The 23,296-nt window shown below is 37.2% G+C and overlaps 1 protein-coding gene across 1 annotated transcript in view; it reads left to right on the forward strand.

The window, feature by feature from the left end:
* The window catches only part of LOC120514629 (peroxiredoxin-1), a 29,003-nt gene continuing 5,707 nt past the window's right edge, over window positions 1–23,296 (forward strand). The window contains exons 1-5 of the mRNA XM_039735124.1: window positions 1–127; window positions 10,304–10,420; window positions 15,515–15,668; window positions 19,202–19,324; window positions 21,687–21,817. Of these exons, the coding sequence (XP_039591058.1) occupies window positions 10,315–10,420; window positions 15,515–15,668; window positions 19,202–19,324; window positions 21,687–21,817 (514 nt within the window). The 5' untranslated portion in view covers window positions 1–127; window positions 10,304–10,314. The remainder of the gene's footprint in view (window positions 128–10,303; window positions 10,421–15,514; window positions 15,669–19,201; window positions 19,325–21,686; window positions 21,818–23,296) is intronic.

The following is a 23,296-nucleotide window of genomic DNA, read 5'->3' on the forward strand; positions in this document are numbered from 1 at the left end:
CGCGATACTTTGAGGGATTATAAAACGGTGCTTCTGCGTGTACCTACTTTCTGTATCAGCGCCAGTTCAAAGCTGAGGGTTGTGTGAATAGCTATAGCGTCTCTCCGTCCTTCGCCTGATTTAAGCAGTAAGTAATTTCATGTAAATAACCGCTAAAATTATTTTAGGAAGGTTAGCTTATGCAAACTAGAAAGACGTTAAACCAATCGGCTGAGCGAGTTCTTATGCTTCTGCTCCATCTCGTTCACGCGCACGTCTCGTGTAGCTTGCGGCAGCCGATGTGGATAACAGAAATAAGCGGGGCGACTCACTGATTTGGTTTGGAGGGTTTGCCAAAAGGTGCTTGCAAATTCTCTTATAGGCAACGATCTTCTATATGTTTTTTCCCTTTTTTTCTTTGAGCCAATATTTGGGTTTGTCATACTTGATGCGAATTTGAAATTGGAAGCTGTCGAGTGGTGGACTAATTTTGTTTCAAATGTGTCTGTGTGGTTTGCCTCTTTCCCAGTCAAGTTTCACCTGTGGTTGTTTAAGAACTCCTTCATACCCTGGCTGTTGCGGCTTTCATGTTTTTACTTTTTATTTCCAAATTTCGTGATGTTTGTTTCTGTGGTGTTTTTCCAACCCGCCCTGTAGTTTCTCTTCTCTATTTCATGTTCGTTTGCTTAATTGCCGTTTATTTCGATGCAGTGAGCAGTTAAGCTGGCTATTCGGAGAACGATCCCAAGTCCGGACTGAACCGCCCATGTTGGTGTGGTAGGAAACCGGAGAAAACCCGCGTAAGCACGTTTTGCAACACAGTAGTATACAGATAGACGGCCGTACTTTGAACCCAGAACCCTGCGGTGTCTGTAGTGAGCTGGAGTGATGAGGAAAGAGCAGTTGATTTAGTCTAAACGTATGATCTGATTAAAATAGTATAGGTAAATGCATTAAGTTTTCTAAACTGTATTTTTATTTGGAACACTGTTGCATTTCTTTTGATTTTCGGATTGGAGCACAGGCAGGTGAAGTGTCTTACTCAGGGTCATACAGCGTTAGTTGTGGAATTTGAACCCGCACCTCGGGAGTTTTAAGTTAACAGCATCAGCCCCAACACCACACTGACCAATGTTCACTTAGTACTTTTTTTTTCCTCCAAGCTCGGAGTGATTAAGGTTTTTACTGTTAAGATTATGTAAAACAATAGATACTCGTGTTATAACCCCACTACTCAACTCGGGTAGCGCTTGCTCAACGGCGATGACCCTTTCGGTGTTCTACTTCAAGAAATTAAATCTTGGCAGAAGTAATGTTTCAAAAGTGAATGTCAACTTTTTCTCGTTTTTGCTTTGTAAATAAACGAATGTAAAAAAAGATTAAGGTTTTTTCTCTTACCTGTGGCGGTGTTATAACATACAAATACCAAATAGCCGTAAGCCGAAATATTGTGACAGGACCAGTTGTAGAGAGGTTCAGGAGGTGGTCACTTAAAAAAAAAAAAGCTTTGGTAGTTTAATCTCTCCGTTGTTTGTTGCATATACGCATAATGTAGTTCTTATGTTTCCCGATTGTTGTTGTTTTGGGGCGCATCCACAGAAAAGAGTTTGCATCGTTGTAGTTTTTACACGGAGATCTGTTAACGTGCTCGGTGTTGGGTTCGTTTATGTATCCAGTTTTTTGTAGTGAGAACGTAAATTTGTTCGGTTTTTGCATGAAGGCGGCAGGCGGTGGCTTCAATCTAAAACCATTGCAACTTAACTCCGTTTGGGAGTGCAGAGGGTAACCTTTAAAGTCGCTGCTAAAAGTAAAGTGTGAAGTTTGTAAGTTTTGGTGATTCACTGAGCTTGCTACACATCGAAGGTGGTGTGCCCATGGAAATTTGATACTTGGTAATCTTAGTGGAGGTTAAGAAAACTGAAGGTATTATTTGACAAAAGCAGCTTTGTTCTCCCAGCAAGTTATTCTAATGCTTAAATCAAAATGGCACAGTGAGTTTAACGGTAGCCTTGTCACATGTACATAGTACTGTGAAATTCTTGCTTTATCTTTTTGCCACTCTATGGTGGCCTGATAAGTAAATGTATTAAATAAGTTAATGGTATTTAATTGGAACTCTGAATTGCCATAATTGATTTATTTATTTTTGACATACCAGCTGTACACAGTATTGCAACATGCAGTTGCAGGAAATATTCCTAGGACCATGTTATACCTTTTTACACAAAAGAAAATACTATGCTCTATACTGCAGTATACGAATACAGTAGACATACAAAAGTAATAACTTGAAATGCATGCAAATACTGTAGCGGTAGTAACAGATGCACTGTATATAGAGTATTAGGATCAGATTGTAGGGGTAATGCAAAGTGCAGATAGCCTAAGGTAGAATCAACTTTTGAGAAACTGGTAGAACTAGTTTGGATTCTATGGTACACTTTGCCAGATGGAATTAGGACAAAGACTGGAGGAGTAACCCCTACCCTTTTTCCACTTGTTCAGTTGTGTTCCCATTCCTGACACTTTATGGAAAAAAATACTCCAATGTGAACTGTACTTGACCTAGGGAATCTTTGGGGCATATTTTCAGTTTATAATATAGAGCGTAGGGCCTACTGATCTTTTTTCAAAGGACTAAAAGCTATAATCCAAACTACTTGCATTTGAAATGCATTATCAAAAGTCAATAGAGTTCAAGTTCCAACTCTTTATCAGCAACTATAGATTAGTAGACGCTTTTTAGGAAACTGTAGTGTTTGCCTTTGCTGGGCACTCTTCTGTCATGAGAAACTGGTAAAATAAATTTGCTTCAGTTGCAAGAGGCACATCTGTTACTCCAGTCTCGTTATTTAGTGTATATTGAGTCATAAATTGGTGGGAGTGTTTCTGCATTAATGCACTGTTTCATTGAATGTTTTACAAAGAAAATTGTGAAAGTTAAACTTGTCTGTTTTCTGCATTTGTCTTAACAGTATATTGGACTAAACTGTAATCCCAATGGGGAAATTTTAGATGCATATCAAACGGATTCAGAAGGACAAATGCAATCAATAGGTGCATGTGTAATTAAGTTTTTTTTTTTTTTGCAACCTCAGCGTAGCATATTTCTAAGAATTTAGCTTGAGGCTTTGGGAGCAAGAATTGAGTTGCCTGATTGCAGTGGGCAAAAAAGATCCCCAGAGGCACTTTTTAGCACACTGTGGTGGAATTAACTTGTAGCTAAAAGTGCTCAGAGAGTGCATCCTGCAGGAGATGGAGGGTATTTTTCATGATAGCATCCAATTTTGCTTCCCTCTTTTTCCACAACAGCTTCCAGTGTGTGTAGGGTTATTATCTTGTCACCTGTATATGCACAAGTCTAGATACTTGTTTGATCACTTTTCCTTTGATATCACATGAAAGCTTTCTAGTAAGTGCAAAGTTTTTCACCAATAAAATTTTAATAAGCCCCCAAAAAAGTTACCCTATGTACTTTGCAGTGACGCCTGAGAAAAATCTCATTTTCATGCAAGGTGGCAATAAGATTAATATGAGTCAATATTAATGAGTCAATGCTGTACAACAGCAGTTTAACATGAGAAAAAACCATGGGGGGTGAAATCATGTTTAATTCACATGTCAGTTATCCAGTTGTATACCTAAAAAATGAGAAATGCCTGTTTTTCCAGACATTTAATAATTTTGCAGAAAAGTTGTGCACATCAAAAACAGTCACGTGGGATTGAGTTTTTGAACTGAATGAAGACTCTTGACCAATGAGGGAGAGGCTGACCAAAAACTGCCATGTGACTTGCACTTTTTATGATCTAAATTTTCTTGAACCTTTTAACAGTAATTTAATAAAAGATGCATGTTTTGAGCATATGACTTGATAACTGATGTGGTTTATATGACACACAATGGTTTTTTTTTTTCTCTCCCAGGGATGTTTATCACTTTGGATGCTGTTGTACAGCATGAGTCACCATTAGCTTGTATTGACAATTTTTTTTTTTTTTTATTATGCAAAAAGGAAATAAAACGAGCTTAGTTTTTCTCAACCAGCCCTACAAACTGCATGGGTTACATAACATTTTTGGGTTGAGAATTCCTTTAAGAAGCTTTTATGATTAGGATGTTTAACAGATTTGTTAAGATCAACAGAAGTAATATCTAATTACTACTTTGCATTAATAACACACACTGTTCAGATACTGATTAATGGACCATTGTTGTTGTCGTCCCAATCTGGTGTGTTTCCCATTTTTGACTCAACCTATTTTTCTGATACAATAAGACATGGATTACTAGTTTGTCAAATTTATTTTCCTAGCTTTAAGGTGTGGTGATGCTGGAAGTGTAGAGTTGAAGGATCAATCCTCTATTAGGCATTCTATTTTATGAACAGTGTTGCACAGAATACTTTAGAGTGTGTGTATATTAATACATTAAAGTTATGCCTTATTACATATAATGTTCAGAGTCTTACTGTAGATGTCATGGGTGGATTTGCAGTGCTGCCTCAAGGTGTCTGACTATTCTTCACAAAATTAACTGGAAATTTCATTTTTCCTGTGTTCATGTTGGTGTCCTTTGGACACAGGAAGGATATGACTTCTGGACATGGCTGTTAGGAGGGCAAGCAGTGCTAAATATACCTTTTTGAATATATCATGTGAAGGACTGGGCTGTCAGTCCTTGCAACTCTTTACATTCTGAAAGCACTTCTAACAGTGTTAAAGAACTAGATACTGTAGATTATGAAATATGTACAATGGCTACTTTGAAAGGCTCCCAGTACTAATACTATGGTTAGAACATTCTAGATGAGAACAGGCCATTCAGCCCACCAGTACTTTCCACACACTTTTTTTTTTTTTTTTTGTTTACTTTTGAAAGTCCCTAAAGTTCTACTGTTTACCACGCTTCTTGGTAGCTTATTCAAAGTGTCTATGGTTCTCTGCGTTTTTAAAAAAAAAAACACAACTTCCTAATGTTTGTGTGATATTTACCCATGACAAGTTAACCAACTGTCCCTGTATTGTTAATGAACTCTTTTATATATTAAAAAAAAAAAAAATCCTCAATCCACTGGACTAATTCCCTTCATAATTTTAAATACTTCAATCATATCTCCTCTTAATCTTTTGCTTACACTGAAAAGGCTCAGCACTTTTAATCTTTCTTCATAACTTATCCCCTGAATCAGTAGCACAAGAAAAGGTCCAGAGAAGAGCAACTAGGCTATGTCCTTTTTGTAGCCTGGAGACCAAAACTGCACACACAACTCCAGATGAGGCCTCACCAGTGTGTTATAAAGCTTGAGAAGAACCTCCTGTGACTTGTACTCCACACATTGTGCTGTATAACCTGACATTCTGCTAGCCTTCTTAATGGCTTCTGAACACTGTCGGGGAAGTTGATGGCATAGAGTCCACTACGATTCCTAAATCCTTCTCATAAGGTGCACTTTTGTTTGTTTGTTTTTTTTTTTTTTTTGACTTCCCGTTGTGTATTCAACTCTCCCATTTTTACTTCCTACATGCAATACTTTACATTTACTGACCTTTAACTTCATCTGTCACAAATCTGCCCAAGCATGTATGCTGTTCAAATCCCTCTCTGATTCAATGGATTCTAGATTGTCTGCCAATCCACTTATCTTGGTATTATCTATAAAACTTAATCAGTTTGAGCTTAGTTGTGGTGTTCACATTAAACTTCAGTTAGATTCCTGCCCATAACACTTAAACGTCAGAAATATTTCATAGGTTCTGTAGGGTCATTGTCAAGTTTACATTATCTTGAAATATTTGTCATCCTTTAACTATTCATGAAGTTTTTAGAGTGAATAAACTATCATGGACCTTCTCAAAGCAAACAAATTAACAATAATGGTGTTTTGGTTTATGTGGAAAAATCACTGGAAAATGTTAAGTCTGGAAGGAGATTGCAAATGAACTAGCATCTAGTCTAAATATACTGTAGACCATGTTAATGAAACAAGTTAATAGCGAATTCTTTAAAATCAATTCTGCCACCACAGACTTGCCAATGTCGTCTTAAGTACAGGGATATTATTTATAAAGCAAGAGGAGAGATATAGCAATTGATAGTGGAAAGATCCTGACATTTCCAGATTAGTCTTAAGTAGTAGTTTTTTGTTTTATTTACACATTGATCAGTCACAAATTAAAAACGCCTAAATATTGTGTAGGTCCTCCTAATGCCGCCAAAACCGCTCTGACCTGTTGAGGCATGGACTCCACAAGACCTCTGAAGGGGTCATGTGGTATCCGACACCAAGATGTTAGCAGCAAATCATTTGAAGTCCTTTTAAGTTGTAAGGTTGGGCCACCATGGAGCAGGCTTGTTTTGGTCTGCATTAAATATTTTTTTTTTGGTAGGTGTAGCATGTCAAAGTAATATCCCCATAATTGCAAGCACCCAAGATTTACCACCAAAACATTGCCCAGCTTGCCACCTTTTCATAGGGCATCCTACTTCCATTTCTTCCTCCAAGTAAATGTTGCACATGGACCCGACCATCCACATCGTCTAAAAGGTTATGAATCATCAGCCCAATCAACCACCTTCCATTGCGCCATGGTCTTGTTCTGACACTTGCTTCTCTATTGTAGGTGCTTTCAGTGGTGGGCAGGTGTCCGCATGGTCACTGTAACTGGTCTGTGGCTACACAGCCCCCTATATGCAGAAGTACGATGCACTGTATGTTCTAACATGTTCCTCTGATGGCCACCATTAGGTTTAAGTAATTTGTGCTACAGTAGATCATCTAAGGATTGGTCAGAATATGCTAATCTTCGCTCCTCGCACGCATCAGTGAACCATGAGTGTCCATTATGCTTTTACCAGTTCAGTGGCCATCCATCGTTGGACCACTTTTAGCAGGTGCTGATAGATACTTTGTTAATCCCAAGGGGAAATTCACTGCCAATTGAACACACCAAGACCTGCTGTATTGGATGCTGTGACCCAGTCGTCACAATGTGGCAGATGTCAAACTCGTTCAGATCCTGACTTTTTTTTTTTTTTTTCTTCCTTTCCTCTGTTTCCAACACATCACCTTCAAGGACTAACTGTTTATTTGCAGTCTGACAGGTGCCATTGAAATGAGATTAATGTTGTTCACTTCACCACCTGCCAGTGGTTTTAATGTTATGGCATGTGTATGTGATAATATATATATAAAATACACACACAAAAATGACTACTCCTTGTTAGACCCTATATCCCATTACCTTGCGTCTAATACTACAAAGGCAGGCTTGGGTCTACTGCAATATTGATCAAGAAAACAAATTTGCAGCAGCACTTAAATGTTCAGTTTTTTATCAGTGGAAATTTATGAAGGTCTTTATCTAATTGAAACCTGTTGCTTCATAGGTCCCCTTAAGATGCAAGAGATTGTTCAAGATAACTTATGCGCAATACCTGCAAGTTTAGACCTTGAACCTTTTGTGTCCATAGTTCATCTTTAATGACCATTTGCACTGTACCTAGCATTAATTAACTAAACTTTGCTTGCAGTGACCTTTTACACTTGCTTACACCTAAATTTTTACTTCGCAGGCTGTTCCACAATAGTTGCAATATATAGCAATATGCTTAAAATGGTGGTTAGAATGTAAAGAAGGCAAAGTAAAAAACAGGTCTCGGTACAAGGTACAGGCAATATAATGTGCAGGTGTTTCTACTATATCAAAGGCCAAACAAAAAAAATTGCACTGTAAGTAAGGTAAGAAATTGTGCAGAGCATTTTATCAGTATAGGGGACATCTGTAGGTAATTGTTCTTTTTCTAGAAAGTAAGTCAGTTTAACTTCGAGGAGTTCTTTAACCTGCCAGGTTTTATTTAAATTTGTCTGGTAGTTTAACATTAACCACTAAGCTAAAATTAGACAATGGTTTCCTCATTCAGACATTGAAGGGGGTTGTCTCATCCTTTTTGTTAATCTAAATAGGTATTTCCTTTTCTATCCGCTTGAACAGGAAAGCAGAGGAAATCTGGTATAAAATAAAGGTGCTTAATTTTGTGCTTTTTAATTAGCTGGTGGTTTATTATTCCATACAGCTTTTGATTTCAGTTGAAAAGAAACAAAGGAAATGTATTGAGCATTAACAAGAAATGTTTAACTTCATATATAACTAGTCTAGGATAATTTGCAAAGGATGCAGTAACAATTTATCCACCAGTATTTCACTCATATCTTGATGAGGTTGACATTATTTTATATCACAGGACACCGAATTACAAAAAATTGTTTTTAATATTAAATGACTACATGTAATTGTGTAAATATATTAAAACTAATACTAAATATGGTAAGTTTATTGAGCGTACTTGTTTCAAACAAAGGAAAATTCATATTCCGCTGCAACCTGCTTTTATGGTGTAGTACTGTTACACTACATGAAAATGTCCATTTATTTAACTAATAGTGTTGCAATACTGTAGAATTTTGATGCTGGATTAATGCATATCACAGCTTGTAAATAAGATTAGGCCCAACAGATTTCAACACTGTATTTGACAGACCTAAATTATGTATTAGTTTGGGGGAACCATTGGTTACGTAGGGTCCAGTGGGTTAAAGGTCTTGGACTTCATTATAAACCTCAGGTAGTTTGTATCCTTTTATAATCTATGCACAGGACTGTGGCTGACTGTTATCCATGCCATTTGTTGAAGTTCAAATAAGGAAGAGCAAATACTTTCAGCAAGAGCTAGTGATGAATGAGTTTTCCTTTATTTTAGTACAGCTTTGTAAAATTAAAGTCCATTAGTTTTGCATATGATTTCACACAAACAATGGTTTCTAACGGCTCTTTTTATGGGGGGGGGACCAATTAAGTATTGCTCCATAAAGCCTCTGACATACTGTCACTCTTCTCTGCAGCACACCAGTACAAAGTTATTTTTAATTGCTGCTGTTCACATCTCCACATAGTACCATAGTTTGGTTAAAAATGTGACATGTTGCATATTTTGTGCATGAAGATGCACAAAATGCATACTATTGTGCACATTCATGTTCTCCACAGGACAATGCATTAAATCTGGCCCTTGCTGTTACCTGATAATTGTACTTTTGTTTCTTCATGTGCTATGCAATGTTGAGAAAAGTACAGGGTATTGTTTCCATCGCTGACACTACTTTAGGAGTAGAATCCTCATGATTATCGCCGTATATTGCTAATCAAGGGTCTTGCTAACATAATACATGATAGGAATTATTTTCTCATTATAGAAGTTTATTTAAACACAATTCTAGGAATATATGCAAAGTTAGTGCAGAAAAGCACTTGTAGATGGGGACTAAACTCCTTTCCTGTGTCAATGGTGTGTATTTTGCTTTTTTATTGTACAACACAAGTCTGTTTTACTGCAAATTCAATTTTGCTTGAATCTCTGGCTCTCATGAAGGTACTTTGAGAGATTAGCAGTGTCCTTCAGTTTCTCACCTTCTGTCTGCCACAATAGGAATATAATGTGCCAATGATTAATGCCCATCTGTAAAAGCTTAAGGGGCATCAAGTGGCTCTATTTGGAAGAGGTAATACAGTGGCCAATGAACAGCAGTGTTTAGGTGAGTTTCTGAATACCTGTAGGCAGAGAAAGATGTCTTTTAATATGGTCTTGTGCAGATTCTTAATATTCTATATGCTAAAAACTTCACATGTCTGTGAATTAGGTGAGCACTGAAGAACCTTTATGGTGGTATATACAAAAGTAGACATACCTTACTGTTTTAGAATTGTATATATTTTGTGTATCCGTGTATAATCTTGCTCAAAATAACTAATTTCAGCTCTGCATACCCCTGGGCATTGGTGGTGGCAGTATACATGCTCGGTTTTCTGTCTGGCACTTTGTGATTACTGTAGGAGGCACTCAGTCTAATTGATGGGGAATATTGATAGTGATCTTTTGTGTAAAATATTTTGTACTGTCAAAATGAAGAATCTGTTTCAGAGTAGTCTCCAATTGAATCGCATTGCTGAGCAAAACAAAAGCTTCTACATATCATACCAGCAGTCCTTAAAGGAACTGCTTTGATTTACATGTGTAACATCTTTCATGTCCTTACACATGGTGGGCACTCTGACTCCCAACAGTAAAAACTTGTATGTTTTAAACATTCATGGATTGGAATTGACCTTTCATTGTGAAAAGATGATCCTTTTAACACTCTTCAACTTGTAAAGATGCTTGGTACCACCTTTTGTTTTCTCATCGTGAAGATACCTTCACAAATTTGATACGTTGAAATGTATTCTACTATGCATACGAACTAACATTTTTGTTTTTAATTTTGCAGCATATTCCAAGATGTCTGCTGGCAACGCTCACATTGGCAAACCTGCCCCAGACTTTAAGGCCACAGCAGTTATGCCCGATAAACAATTCAAAGACATTCAGCTCTCAGATTACAGAGGTAAAGTTTGGCTTAAAGTTAATAGAGCGAAATAATTGGTGCACTGTGCTAATATGTAATTAAACCACAACAAAAAGACTATTGTGTAAACTCAAGCTGTTCAGTTTCTTCCAGGGCTATCCACACTTACGAGCTGGATAAAAATGCTTTCTTGCCCTGGAAATCATAATTGGTTATAAAAGATGAAAAAACTAAAACATAATACCCTACTCCAGTATATTACATGATTGAGGTCCTAATTTTGAAAAAATGTCATCAAATTCTTGAGAGAAAAGGTCTTGTGATTCATTAAGTCTGCTATACTGTTTAAATTAGTTTACTAAATTGAAACCACAATAAGGGAAATTTTCATAAACCTCTGAACAGGATAAGCAGATTAAAAGGTAAATGGAGAGATGTGTATTGTTAGAACCAATAAGCTTATAGATCTCTTTTTGCATCGTGAGCCTGCTTATTCTGTTATTTTATACATTGTAACTTTGTAGCACAATTGTTAAACTTGAACTTCAATTTTTTTTTAACCTTGCTTTTGTAGATGCTTCTGCCCATGATGTCAGCTTATAGCTAAAAGCATGCAATTGAATTTGACACTCCTGAGTTACACTGATATAACTAAGTAAATGTTAATTGGAGTGCCCCCCTCTACTATTTGTTCATTGCAAAACCAAACAGAAGCGCTATGAAACTCTAACACAGGGGTGTCCAACTCCAGTCATGTAGGGCTGCAGTGGCTGCAGGTTTTCATTCTAACCCTTAATTAGTGATCTGTTTTTGCTGCTAATTAACTTATTTTGAATTCATTTTAATTTTGGCTTTTAAGGAATGTTTCCCAGAATTAGTTCATCATTCCTCTGAATTGCTTCATTTTTTTTCCTTAAGTGGCATCCAAACAGAAGTGAAATGTGAAGTGAGTCAGCCAACAGAAGACCAACTAAGTCAGGGCCTCAAACTTCAACCAATTTCACTCCAATCAGTTGCCTAATGAGGCGCAGAGTCTTGTCATTAAACCTATTCTTTAATTCCATGGCTTGTTGCTGTTCATTGTGCAATAGCAGACATTTCTGAAATTGTGGATTTTCTTTTTTCTAAGTGCAGATCAGCATTCCTGAGACCTTCACCTTTCCTTTTCAGATATTGTAAGATGGTCAGTTTGCTGGTCCTGATTTGGCTCATTTTTGTATTTCATTATTGTTTGACTGCTAAATAAGGAAAAAAAAATTGAGTCTTCAAGAGCAAGTCAAATAAAATGAATTCAAAATAAGTTCATTAGCAGCAAAAAGGGTCACTAATTAGGAAAGGGTTAGAATGAAAACCTGCGGCCCTCCAGGGCTGGAGTTGGGCACCCCTGCTGTAACAGTACAGTATGTGCATATGACTCAATGACCCATGTGGAGCACTGACTCGGGTTTACCTCTATGATGTCTTTCAGAGACTGTCCAAGACTGGAAATGTCATAGGCTGTCACTTTCTTTTAGTCTAACAAAACGAACAGCCTGTTGCAAGGTTCCCAAGACTTGGTGAAAATATCGGTGCAGCATTAAGTGGGGTTTTTTGTTTTTTGCATCACGTTATCTTCAGCTGCCATTTTTGGTCAAAAAGTTTCTTCACATTACAGTTAATGAAATCTGTTAAACAAGATGTTGCATGAAAGTTTTTCCTGGCCAGCAAAAAAATAAAATGTATTTGCTATATATGATATGAAATGTATGATTTGATCTGTACCTGGAAATTTAAGTAAGTAAAAAATTAAGGTTGTCATGTCCTTATTACTAGATCAATGTAGCTTTTAAGTAAAATTCTTGAACTAATTTCAGACTTTTTTTCCGATCAAGAATCCTCAATCTTTAAGGTGCCCCGTGTAATGCTGGCTTTCTCTCCTGTTTCAATGAATTTGATATTCAAAAACTGGCGCTTTCAGATCTGGGTATTTTTATATGAGCTGTGTGGATTCTTCAGTAGTTCTTTTAGCATCGCTAAGACCGGTCTTAAACAACTTAAGTGACTGACACATGACAGGACCCTGCCCTATAATGTCATCATATTGGCAGGTTAGAAATTCTTGTAGTGTCTCTCTTTTGAAATAAGTTTCCACAGTTTATATGTACTGCTATTTGGATCTGTACTAGAGATGAATTGTGCAGTTTTTGTAGATATAAAAATTTGCTCACTGTAAGCAGTAAATCTGAATAAGTTATCCTTTTATGTATGGCTAGTAGGCAGAGAGACCTGTGTCGGTATACTAAATTGAAGTGCAATGCAATACTTGGGATTTTAAAGGACAAACCATGAAGACTTATTTTGAAGCATGGTAGCTATTGGAGATTACACCTACAATATGTACTGTATGTAGGATGTATAATATAGATAGTGGTCGATCAAATATATGGTTGTACTTTTCCAAAGTTGAAAAACTGTTGTGGCAGACAGTGACCAGCTCCCAAAACACTATTTTGTAATGCCAGGCCAGAATTTAATTCCCAACCCGTAGCATTAAAGATAACTGTCTCCATTTAAACAATATTAAAGTGGGTCCTTTTCAGGATTTCTGCTGCAATAATTGTCTCCGGGTATCAATTAAATGCTGTGTAAGATAATTAAAATGCTTTTTCATGAACAGTTACCATTCCTTTTGTTTGTCCCCTTTTCCGCATACTATTAAAGGCTGCTTACTTTTTCTTTCAAAATGGTGCTTGAGTGAGGCTGTTTCTGTTGCATGTTAAAACATAAAACCGATATCCCTTGCAACTAAATGGCAGCTTTCTTGTCTATTCAGTGAATATAAAGTAAAATCAGTTACTGTATATGGTCATTTTCAATCTTGCATCCATTAAGACCCTTTTCAACATTTGTCTATGTGCAGCTTAAATTAAAATAGTTTTTTTTTTTTTAAATTTGATTTCTGTTTCTGCTGATTGATGCAACAAGACGGTTAACAGGCATTCTCAAAGATCTTCAAAAACTCTATTCTTTTTGTTTATGCTCACTAAGCAAAATCTTGGACCACCCAGAAGGAACAAATACAAGTTTTAAGGCAAAGGCATTTTTCAGTTTTTGGTAAAAAAATCTGTTTACAATGATTTAATAAGCTGCAACAAAAAGCTGAATCCACTACGGTAATGACAGCTTTCACCCATAAGTGGTCACTTTAATCTTGATTTTTTTTTTTTTGTGCGGTAAAACATTATAGTAATGCGTGTGGTGGGGTTGGTTTTTTTTAAAAAGTACAAAACAGTGAATGACATGCATGTACTTGTATGTTGGCTAAAATGTGTGTGTGTATATATCTATAACAGTATCTCTCTCATAAAATATTAAAGGAAAAAAAGTCGTAATTAGTGCAATTTTCTGGTTTGGGAGTAGATTTCCGATATGCAGGCAAAATTCCAGTACTTTGAGGTTAATCCTATTAATTACCCCAAAGTCTCAATCGGATCCACAACAGCGTAGAGTTATACAACCACCTTCTTCCAGATCTCTCACAAGTACATGATTCCTGTGTCAGACCTGTCATTTTACTGTGTTTTTAAAAGTGTTTGACCATTCTTTCTGCAGGATTAAATCTGGAAGAAGGGGGCAAATCCAATCACCCTTACCAATACTAGCATTACCCTTCTGTATTTCTGAGCATAGCCTTAGCAGAAAAAGTGCTGTGCATATCTATTCTGAGGTTTTTATTCAAAAATGAATTTCCCTAAACTTTTTCTGTTATGCAACTTATCAATCATTGTTTTGTGCATTAAAACCAGTAAGTAGGGTTATAACTGATTCTTCTGATGTAGAAAAACATGCCTTGTCACAATTAGCAACATTGCTTTTATTTGAAATATCTATGCCTTACCTATTTTGGATTGAACTAAAAAGGTAGGATGCATAAACCAAATAGACTGAGCAGGTAAAAATTTGCTCAGTTATTTACATTCCACTCTCTCATCTCCAGTGGTTTGTGGCTCTTGCTATAATGGAAATCAAATGTGTGCAAAACCTAAGGCATGAATTGCTTAATTGAAGAACCAACATAATATAAAAAGAGGTTATGTATTTTTTTTATTAGTGTTCTGTTATAAGTAAAGTGTCCTTAAACTTCCACTTAAACAGTAACATGAAGTACATTTTCTGCATTTGTATGATTTTTGCAGAAACATGACTAGGATGTATTAGTTAATGTGGTGGTTAGCTATGGAAAAATATCTCGGGCAAAAATTAAATTAGCAATTAAATATATTGTAAAAATTGACTATATAATAAAACCTGAAGAGGTGTGGGTGTGTGTCTGTTTCCTTTGAGCAACCTGATTGGTCAATTTGGTTAGTGTAATTGGTCAGTTTGGCTTTGATGCAATTAAGTGTGAGACACTGAAATAAAGGTGTATGATGCATGCTGAGGGATGCCATCAGAGATTGAAAGTATAAGGAGGCCAGCAAGATGCCTTGAAGTGAGTCTGAAAACATGCTCACTAGAGGGAGTTCTGGTCAGGAGAGGTCCCAGATGTAACAGAATGCCATGAAAAGGCACTAAAGGTATACATACAGCAAGAGATATCAAAATTTGAAATTGTTACCTTTGAAAGCACAATGTGGTAGGCTCTAGCAAGTGCTGTTTTGATTATCAGCAGAGAGGGTGTGCAGTCACAGCTTAGCTTGTCTTAGTAGTCTTGTGTCTCAAAGGCCATGTGCAAAGTGCATGCTTATAGTTGTGGGTATGTACATCTGCTAAAATTCATTAATTTCATCCTGTCAGAAGTCTGCATCTAAATGTGTCTGCCAATAAATGTAATTGATTTTATGTGCACTCTGAGTCCTCAGCAGTTAAATAGTATGTGTCCGAGCCAAATCACAGCTGAGTGAAAGACCATTTTTCATTTCAAAGCCATATTTTGAATGTGTGGTGTCCCTGAAATAATAAATAAAATGGTTTAAGGATTACTTTAAAAAAGCAACAAACCTAATTGCATTTATTTATACTTTGTTTTATTTACTGCCACCTTTCATATTTTAATTTTGTCTAAAATATTCAATGTTTAACAGTGAACTAGCTCTCACTACAGAATTGTCAAATTGTTACTGTTGTTCATATTTTGACTTTGTCATCTTGCAGGAAAATATGTTGTGTTCTTCTTTTACCCTCTGGATTTCACGTTTGTCTGCCCAACTGAAATCATTGCATATAGTGATCGTGCAGATGAGTTCAAGAAGATCAACTGTGAAGTGATTGGTGCTTCTGTCGATTCTCACTTCTGCCATTTGGCATGGTAAGAAAGACATATGAAACTTTACACCAATGTCCTGCTGCTAAAATAATGTATTGACCTTCGATCAACTTTTACGCTGTTCAGTCAAAATGATGTGTGAGGCTCTCTCCCTGCCCATGGTACTTTTGCTAGGGGACCAGCTGTTTCCTTATGTATAATATCCATATTTTACGGTCAAATGTTGACTAACTATTGATCCAGGTTTGTGCTTTTATAATTTTAATTTGTGCACTGTCAAGACTGTGTAAGCATTCCTTGAACAAGGACTTTAAAAGGATTTCACAGAAAATGCAAACAAGATCGGGGTATAATTCACTCTAGAAAGCATATGGGTAGCCCTTTGCTAAGTAAACCATTGTACAACACATTAATTGCTTGAATTGATAGACCTTGGAAAAGCATCAAGGAAACCTATATACTGTACGTAGGATAAATTTGTAATGTATTTTGTGGCAACACTGCAATGTAATGCAAAACCAGCGATTTAAATTAGTGTATTTAGCAATTGCAGCGGTCTATCAACCCAGTAAATGTGTACAAGTGGTATATACACTGCCTGGCCAAAAAAAGTCGCCACCAAATAAAGTCACTATTTCGTTGGACCGCCTTTAGCTTTGATTACGGCACGTATTCGCTGTGGCATTGTTTCAGTAAGCTTCTGCAATGTCGCAAGATTTAGTTCCATCCAGCGTTGCATTAATTTTTCACCAAGATCTTGCATTGATGATGGTAGAGTCTGACTGCTGCGCAAAGCCTTCTCCAGCACATCCCCCAAAGATTCTCAATAGCGTTAAGGTCTGGACTCTGGTGGCCAATCCATGTGTGAAAATGTCTCATGCTCCCTGAACCACTCTTTTACAATTTGAGCCCAATGAATCCTGGCATTGTCATTTTGGAATATGCCTGTGCCATCAGGGAAGAAAAAAAATCCATTGATGGAATAACTTGGTCATTCAGTATATTTAGGTAGTCGGCTGACCTCATTCTTAAAGCACATACTGTTTCTGAGCCTAGACCTGACCAACTGCAGCAACCAAAGATCATAGCACTGCCCCCACAGGCTTGTACAGTAGGCATGATGGGTGCATCACTCTGGAACAGGGTAAATCTGGATTTGTCAGACCACATGACCTTCCATTTCTCCAGAGTCCAATCTTTATGCTCCCTAGCAAATTGAAGCCTTTTTTCCGGTTTGCCTCACTGATTAGTGGTTTTCTTATGGCTACACAGCTGTTGAGTCCTAATCCCTTGAGTTCCCTTTGCATTGTGCGTGTGGAAATGCTCTTTCTTTCACTATTAAACATAGACCTGAGTTCTACTGTTGTGTTTCTTCGATTTGATTTCACCAAACGTTTAAGTGATTGCAGATCACGATCATTTTAGGATTTTTTTCCGGCCACATTTCTTCCTCGAAGATAATGTGTCCCCACTATCCTTCCAGTTTTTAATAATGCGTTGGACAGTTCTTAACCCAATTTTAGTAGTTTCTGCAATCTCCTTAGTCGTGTTCTCTGCTTGATGCATGCCAATGATTTGACCCTTCTCAAATAGACTAACATCTTTTCCACGACCATGAGATGTCTTTCGACATGGTGGTTTTAAGAAGAGGCTTGTACCTATTTGCTTAGTTAAATCCAGGTGGCGACCTTTTTTTGGCCAGGCAGTGTATGTGTTCACTTATATAAATTGGTATGATAGAACAAAAGATTTCCATTAGCCTTGTCTAAGAAATAGTGTACCTTGGATCATGTGATAATGCTTTGGTTCTATCTTTCTTAACTTTATACAGCTTGTAGGATGAATTACTACTTGTTAGCTTCCTAATCTTCTATACTAATAAAAGGCAAAGCCCTCACTGACTCACTCATCACTAATTCTCCAACAATTTGGCAGCCTCATTCCTTACAACTTACAAAAGCTGGGCAGGTTTCATTTTGAAATTCTACGCGTAATGGTCATAACTGGAACCTATTTTTATCCATATACTTTAATAGACTGCAGCTCGATGGCCGTGGGAGGTGGTGTTGCGTGTCCCATCATCACGCCTCCCATGTCATCACGTGAACTGACTGTGAACGCAGTACGTAGAAAACAAGGAAGAGCTCCCAAAGAGCGCTGAAGAAAAACCGCATACAAGCATATTAAGTGCAGCTACTGCGGAAACAAAGCACGCTGTAAACCGTAAGTTTAAATTTAGTTTATAGACACACTCCCGCTGCCGTTTGTCCTGCCTATGACGAATGGAGTTAAAATTGCTGTAGTGAGAAACTTAAGTGCTGGGTCTTCGCTAACATTTAAAGCCGTGGACATCGCAACATCACACGAGAGCAGCTTGCGTGAACTGACTAAACGCAGTAAGAGTTATCACTTCCATGAATCAAACCTGTTCATAAAACGCATTACACAATTGACAAGGTAGGAAAAGAATATGCTCCGAGCTGAGCTCCACAGCTAACGTGGTCTTGCGGAAGCAACTTCATCATGCTGCCACCAGATACTCACGGAATAATCCACAAGTTAATACACACGCTGTCTGGAGAGTTTCTCCACACTCAATGCATTCCTTGCATCCCCGTTATACCCTCTGATCTCCCATTTCAATTCAAATGCCTGCAATTTCCAGTAAGGTTCTGCTTAGCAAAGACCGGTGATAAGTCTCAGGGACAGACCCTACAAAAGGTTGCCATTGATTTGAGGCAAGACTGCTTTTCTCCTGGACAACTATACGTTGCATTCTCAAGAGTAAGCTCGCACAGCTTGGTCATATTACAACCGGAGTGCTGAACTGACAACGTGCTATACAAAGAGAACTATAACAATTGTAATACACGAACAAAACAGCGGAGAACCCGTGGATTAAATAAAAAGGCTGCTTCCTTGGCAAAGCAAGGAAAAAGGATGGCCTTATATGTCATTCATTTATAAAACCGCGGAGAAGCTTTGTAAAGGCTGCTTCACAAAAAAACAGCGGAGCGCCTTATGAGCAGGCAGTCGGCTAAAGAAGCAAATCAATAAATAACTATAATCGTAATAAGCGAACAAAAAATAGCGCAGAACTACAAAAGGTTGCCATTGATTTGAGGCAAGATTTCTTTTCTCCTAGACAACTATACATTTCATTCTCAAGAGTAAGCTCGCACAGCTCGGTCATATTACAACCGGAGTGCTGAACTAACACTGTGGTATACAAAGAGATCCTTAACAAATAGTTATTGGTATGTTTTCCCTCGGTTTAAAAGTTTTCTTTTCTTAAAATTTTAAAAGCAGTACTTTGTTGCTGCGCAACGCGGGGATTTTTTTTGTGTGTGTGCGATCGATGGAGAAATATTCACATAATCGGATTATGTTAAGGTTTTGCCTAGGAATATATAATTCTGAACGGTTTCTATAGTTGCCAGCTTTTTGACCCTTCCAGCTGTTTTGCAGTCTGTTTTTAAAATCTCAGTGGTGGAAGACCACATGTGAGATTTGAATCAATAAGTTAACCACTGCACCACTATTTCAAACTAGTGTGTGTTTTTTTTTATTAAAAGGATCAACTCCCCACGCAAACAAGGTGGGCTTGGCCAGATGAATATTCCCCTGGTTGCAGACACCCTACGCACCATTTCAAAGGACTACGGTGTATTGAAGGAGGATGAAGGCATCGCTTTCCGGTAAGATGTGCTACTGACTCAGGCTCTAAAGTCATTTGATATTTCGGAGTAGAGTTGACTTCTAATGAAATCCTCTATCAATGGGTAGCCTTTTAAATGGACTGTCATTAGTTCTTATTAGTTGCACGTAAAATTGATTGGGCTAAATATTTAAAGCCCTAATGAGTCAAATGGGTAAATGGTGGTTTGATTATCTCCTTATTTTGGGATTGTGTTGTGCCAGAAATTATGAAAGTTGGAGTGGGGATTTTTGTTTTGTTTTTTTTTTTTTAACAAACCTCCTTTCCTTTTACACGGAGGTATGTTAAGCAGTTTTAGTTATTCCTTACATTTTTATAGCACTTGTCTCACTATTTCTAAGCACTCTCCATGCAGGGAGGACCCAAGATGTGAAACCACCTTCCTGAGAGGCAGCACCACTAGTTTACAGAAGTATTGAATAAAAGTATGGTTTTAATCCTTCTCCTACCCACTTTTTTTTTTTAAATCTGTGTCTGACTTCCTGCTTTTGTATTCTGGTAAACTTAATGCCCATTGCTACAACCAAACATCCTTGTTTTGTAATTTTTAAATGGAAATGACTGCTTATGTAGTCCCAAACACACCCTTGTCTTTAATTGTTTTGGAAATTTTTGGCATTATTTTAGCAGCCCCAGTCAACACTTTGCACCTTTCTAGACACACCTTTCTGCATGACGGAAGCATTTGCTTCTCTGTCTTAATTGAGTTCTATGACATTCATTGCCTAAAGCAGAAGGGTGTACCTTAAATGGAGTTACTCGTTTAACCTCTTTTTAGTTATGCAACAAATGTAAATGGTGGGGAGGCTTAGACTTGTGCATTCAGTCACTGCATGCCCCTACTCTTAGCACTGAGCTGGTACACTCTACCACAAGATATTGGTTAGACCTCTGTAGACCTTAATTGGTCTCTGTTCCCACCTCCCTACCCCCATACTAGGTCCTATCTAGCTAGGAGTCTTGGTTTAACCAACCTTCTGTAGCTTTCTCTTGTTGATGTCAAAGTACCTCCAGCATGATCTGGTCTTGCCCCATCCTACTTGACCTTCTATAGCGACGGTACACCTTCCATAGAAGGTGCAATAAGAGTTTCCTGACTTGAAGCCCAAACCACCTTAACTGCCTCCTCAGTCTGGAGAGGCAGCGGTTCTACTCGGACGTCCTGCCTTGTTGGGCTGCTTCTTCCACTGTTCGAGAGTGAGACAAGTGGTCCTGTGAATGAACTCCATTTCATTTGTTTTGTACTTGTAGTAGTTTTTTCTTTTTTTCAGTCATTGGCCATAAGGATGGGAATGTAGAGCTGATCAGTAAATTGACAGGGTCATGAACTAAACCCCCACAAGGTGTTTGAGATAGCAGTTTGCCCCTTGCATGCATTTTGTTTCTTATGAATAATCATGCAGTATTAAGTATGCAAACGTAACTGACTGCCTTGTGACTAGAATATCTGCATTGTTCTTGGGTCTGAGTCTTGGCTATAAGACATTACAGGATTTTAATTATCTGTTGGCAATTATAAAATTCTGTGTGCTAAATATTTAACTTGTTTTGCTCTTCAGTATCAAGTTGTAATGAGCGAGTTTAAAAATGTAAAAATAAAATTGCATGTTATTGGCATCCTGGCTAGTGTGGTAAGTTGTGCAGAAACTTGCTGTAAATTAATTTACCGTACTAGTGTACATATTTAATTCAAATTTGACTGTAAATACAAACATGGAAAGTCTCTACCTTCAATACTTATGCTTTGAATATATATTCCTTCTGCATAAGTGATCTTGGCATGCCTGTAATTCTATATTGTAGCTCTCACTGAGTGTTATTTTGAAACAGTTAATTGATTTTTAGGTTTGTGTAATGGGATTAATCATAAATTGTACATTCCTTAAGTCTTTTTATTGTTTTAGGCTTACCTTTTTAAATAACTTTACATAACAATGGTGTTAACCAAAATGCAAGTGGGCTGAAGGGTAGTGGTAAGGCAACACTGTAACTAAGGGCTTGTCGCCTATCGTGCATGGCCTTCTATTTTACCAATGTTACATTTTTATTAACCTATGAAAGTTAAAGGTAAAATACTTCACCTCAGGTCATTGGTCCCATAAAGTGAAAAATCACTACTTTGGATTGCAGTGGCCACTTTCTGCTTTCATTCTATCATTCCACATAATGTTTGATTCGTGTAAAACAATTCTTGTAATTTTTATTGCCTAATGCAATTTTACATGAAGCATGGTCTGTTTTGACTGTTTTGCCACCTTGAGGTGTGGGTTTTTATTGTTTAAATCTGAATTAGTAAAATTAGAACCATAAAGTGTATTTATTTTTTTTTTGGTTTATTGTAGAGGGCTGTTTATTATTGATGATAAGGGAATCCTGCGTCAGATTACAATCAATGACCTACCTGTGGGGCGTTCAGTTGATGAGACTCTGCGGCTAGTTCAGGCATTTCAGTTCACCGACAAGCATGGAGAAGGTAAGCTGGCCTCAGATGACCCAATACTGATGTAGTGATTTATGGAATCTGAACACTAGAGTGCTTTAAAGGTGGTTGTGGGTTTTTTTTATATATAAATTTGTGTGCACTTTGTACTGTTTCACAATTTATGATGATGGCTAAGACCAGCAAGTGAGGGATAAGAGTTTCATTGCAGCAGAGTACCTTAAAGACTCATCCATTGTAGAAATAAGCCATAATCATCCTTAAAGGAAAAAGTAGTGTAGGTTTTCTGATGTTACGTAGTGACTTTAAATCCCTATTCTTCTAAGTCCATTAGCAAATCTTAACTCTGCCTTGTTACAACTAGATTTCTGGCTAGTAGTCTCCTGTTAGTGCTTTTGTGCAGAAAATGTTAAAATTGCCAGTGGGATCTGGAAAAAATGTCATTTGTCATATTGACATGGTACACTTAATATACTGTCAGACAATCTTTATTTTATATAGAGCCCCTTACAGAAAGGACCATCACAAGGAGCTTAACTGAGCAAAACCAGATTACAATACAAAGCAACTACCAAGAGAAGGTTGGTGCTAGTAAAAGAAATGATGAAAACAAAACACAATCACTATCTGAAATAGTCCTCTGAAATTATTGGCACCCTTGATAAAAATAAAGCAACCATTTGAAACACAGACTTCAAAGTAAAAGTTCATATTTGCTTACTGAAAATTACTTTGTTTTCCCTAACTTTGAAATCAATGTATTGCAACTTTTCTTTTCTCAAAAGTGAAAGTCAGTTATTGGCACTTTTTTTTTTTTTTTATTTGTTTAATGAATCCAGTCCAAAATTTAATACCCAGAAAAAATTTACTATTTACCTTTTTATAAAACTGTTCCTGCATCTACAAAAGTGGCAATGGTGCTTTTATACATGTAAACCCATGCTAAGTAATAAACATACCTGATCAACAATGCATGTTCATTTTACCCTTTTTACCTGCGGGAAAGTTGTTTGGAAGGGTTATCAAAAAGCCTTAATACAAAATATAAGAAATGCAAGCAGTTGGGTTGGAGAATGTACAGTACATGTTCAAATTTTATATATTGAGACCCACTGTTTTGTCAGTTAATCAGGTACAGTCATATTAAAAGGTTTGGGAGCCCCTCTTAATGCTTTGGATTTTTAATTGGCTGAGCTTTTAAAGTAGCAACTTCCTTTTAATATGACATGCCTTATGGAAACAGTATTTCAGCAGTGACATTAAGTTTATTGGATTAACAGAAAATATGCAATATGCATCATAACAAAATTAGACCGGTGCATAAATGTGGGCACTCTAACAGAGATTACATCAATACTTAGTTGAGCCTCCTTTTGCAAATATAACAGCCTCTAGACGCAGTCCTCCTATAGCCTTGGAATTTCTGGATGGAGGTATATTTGACCATTCTTCTATACAAAATCTCTCCAGTTCAAATGTGATGGCTGCCGAGCATGGATAGCCTGCTTCAAA

Source organism: Polypterus senegalus, chromosome 14 (genome assembly GCF_016835505.1).
Source record: "Polypterus senegalus isolate Bchr_013 chromosome 14, ASM1683550v1, whole genome shotgun sequence".
NCBI lineage: Eukaryota > Metazoa > Chordata > Cladistia > Polypteriformes > Polypteridae > Polypterus > Polypterus senegalus.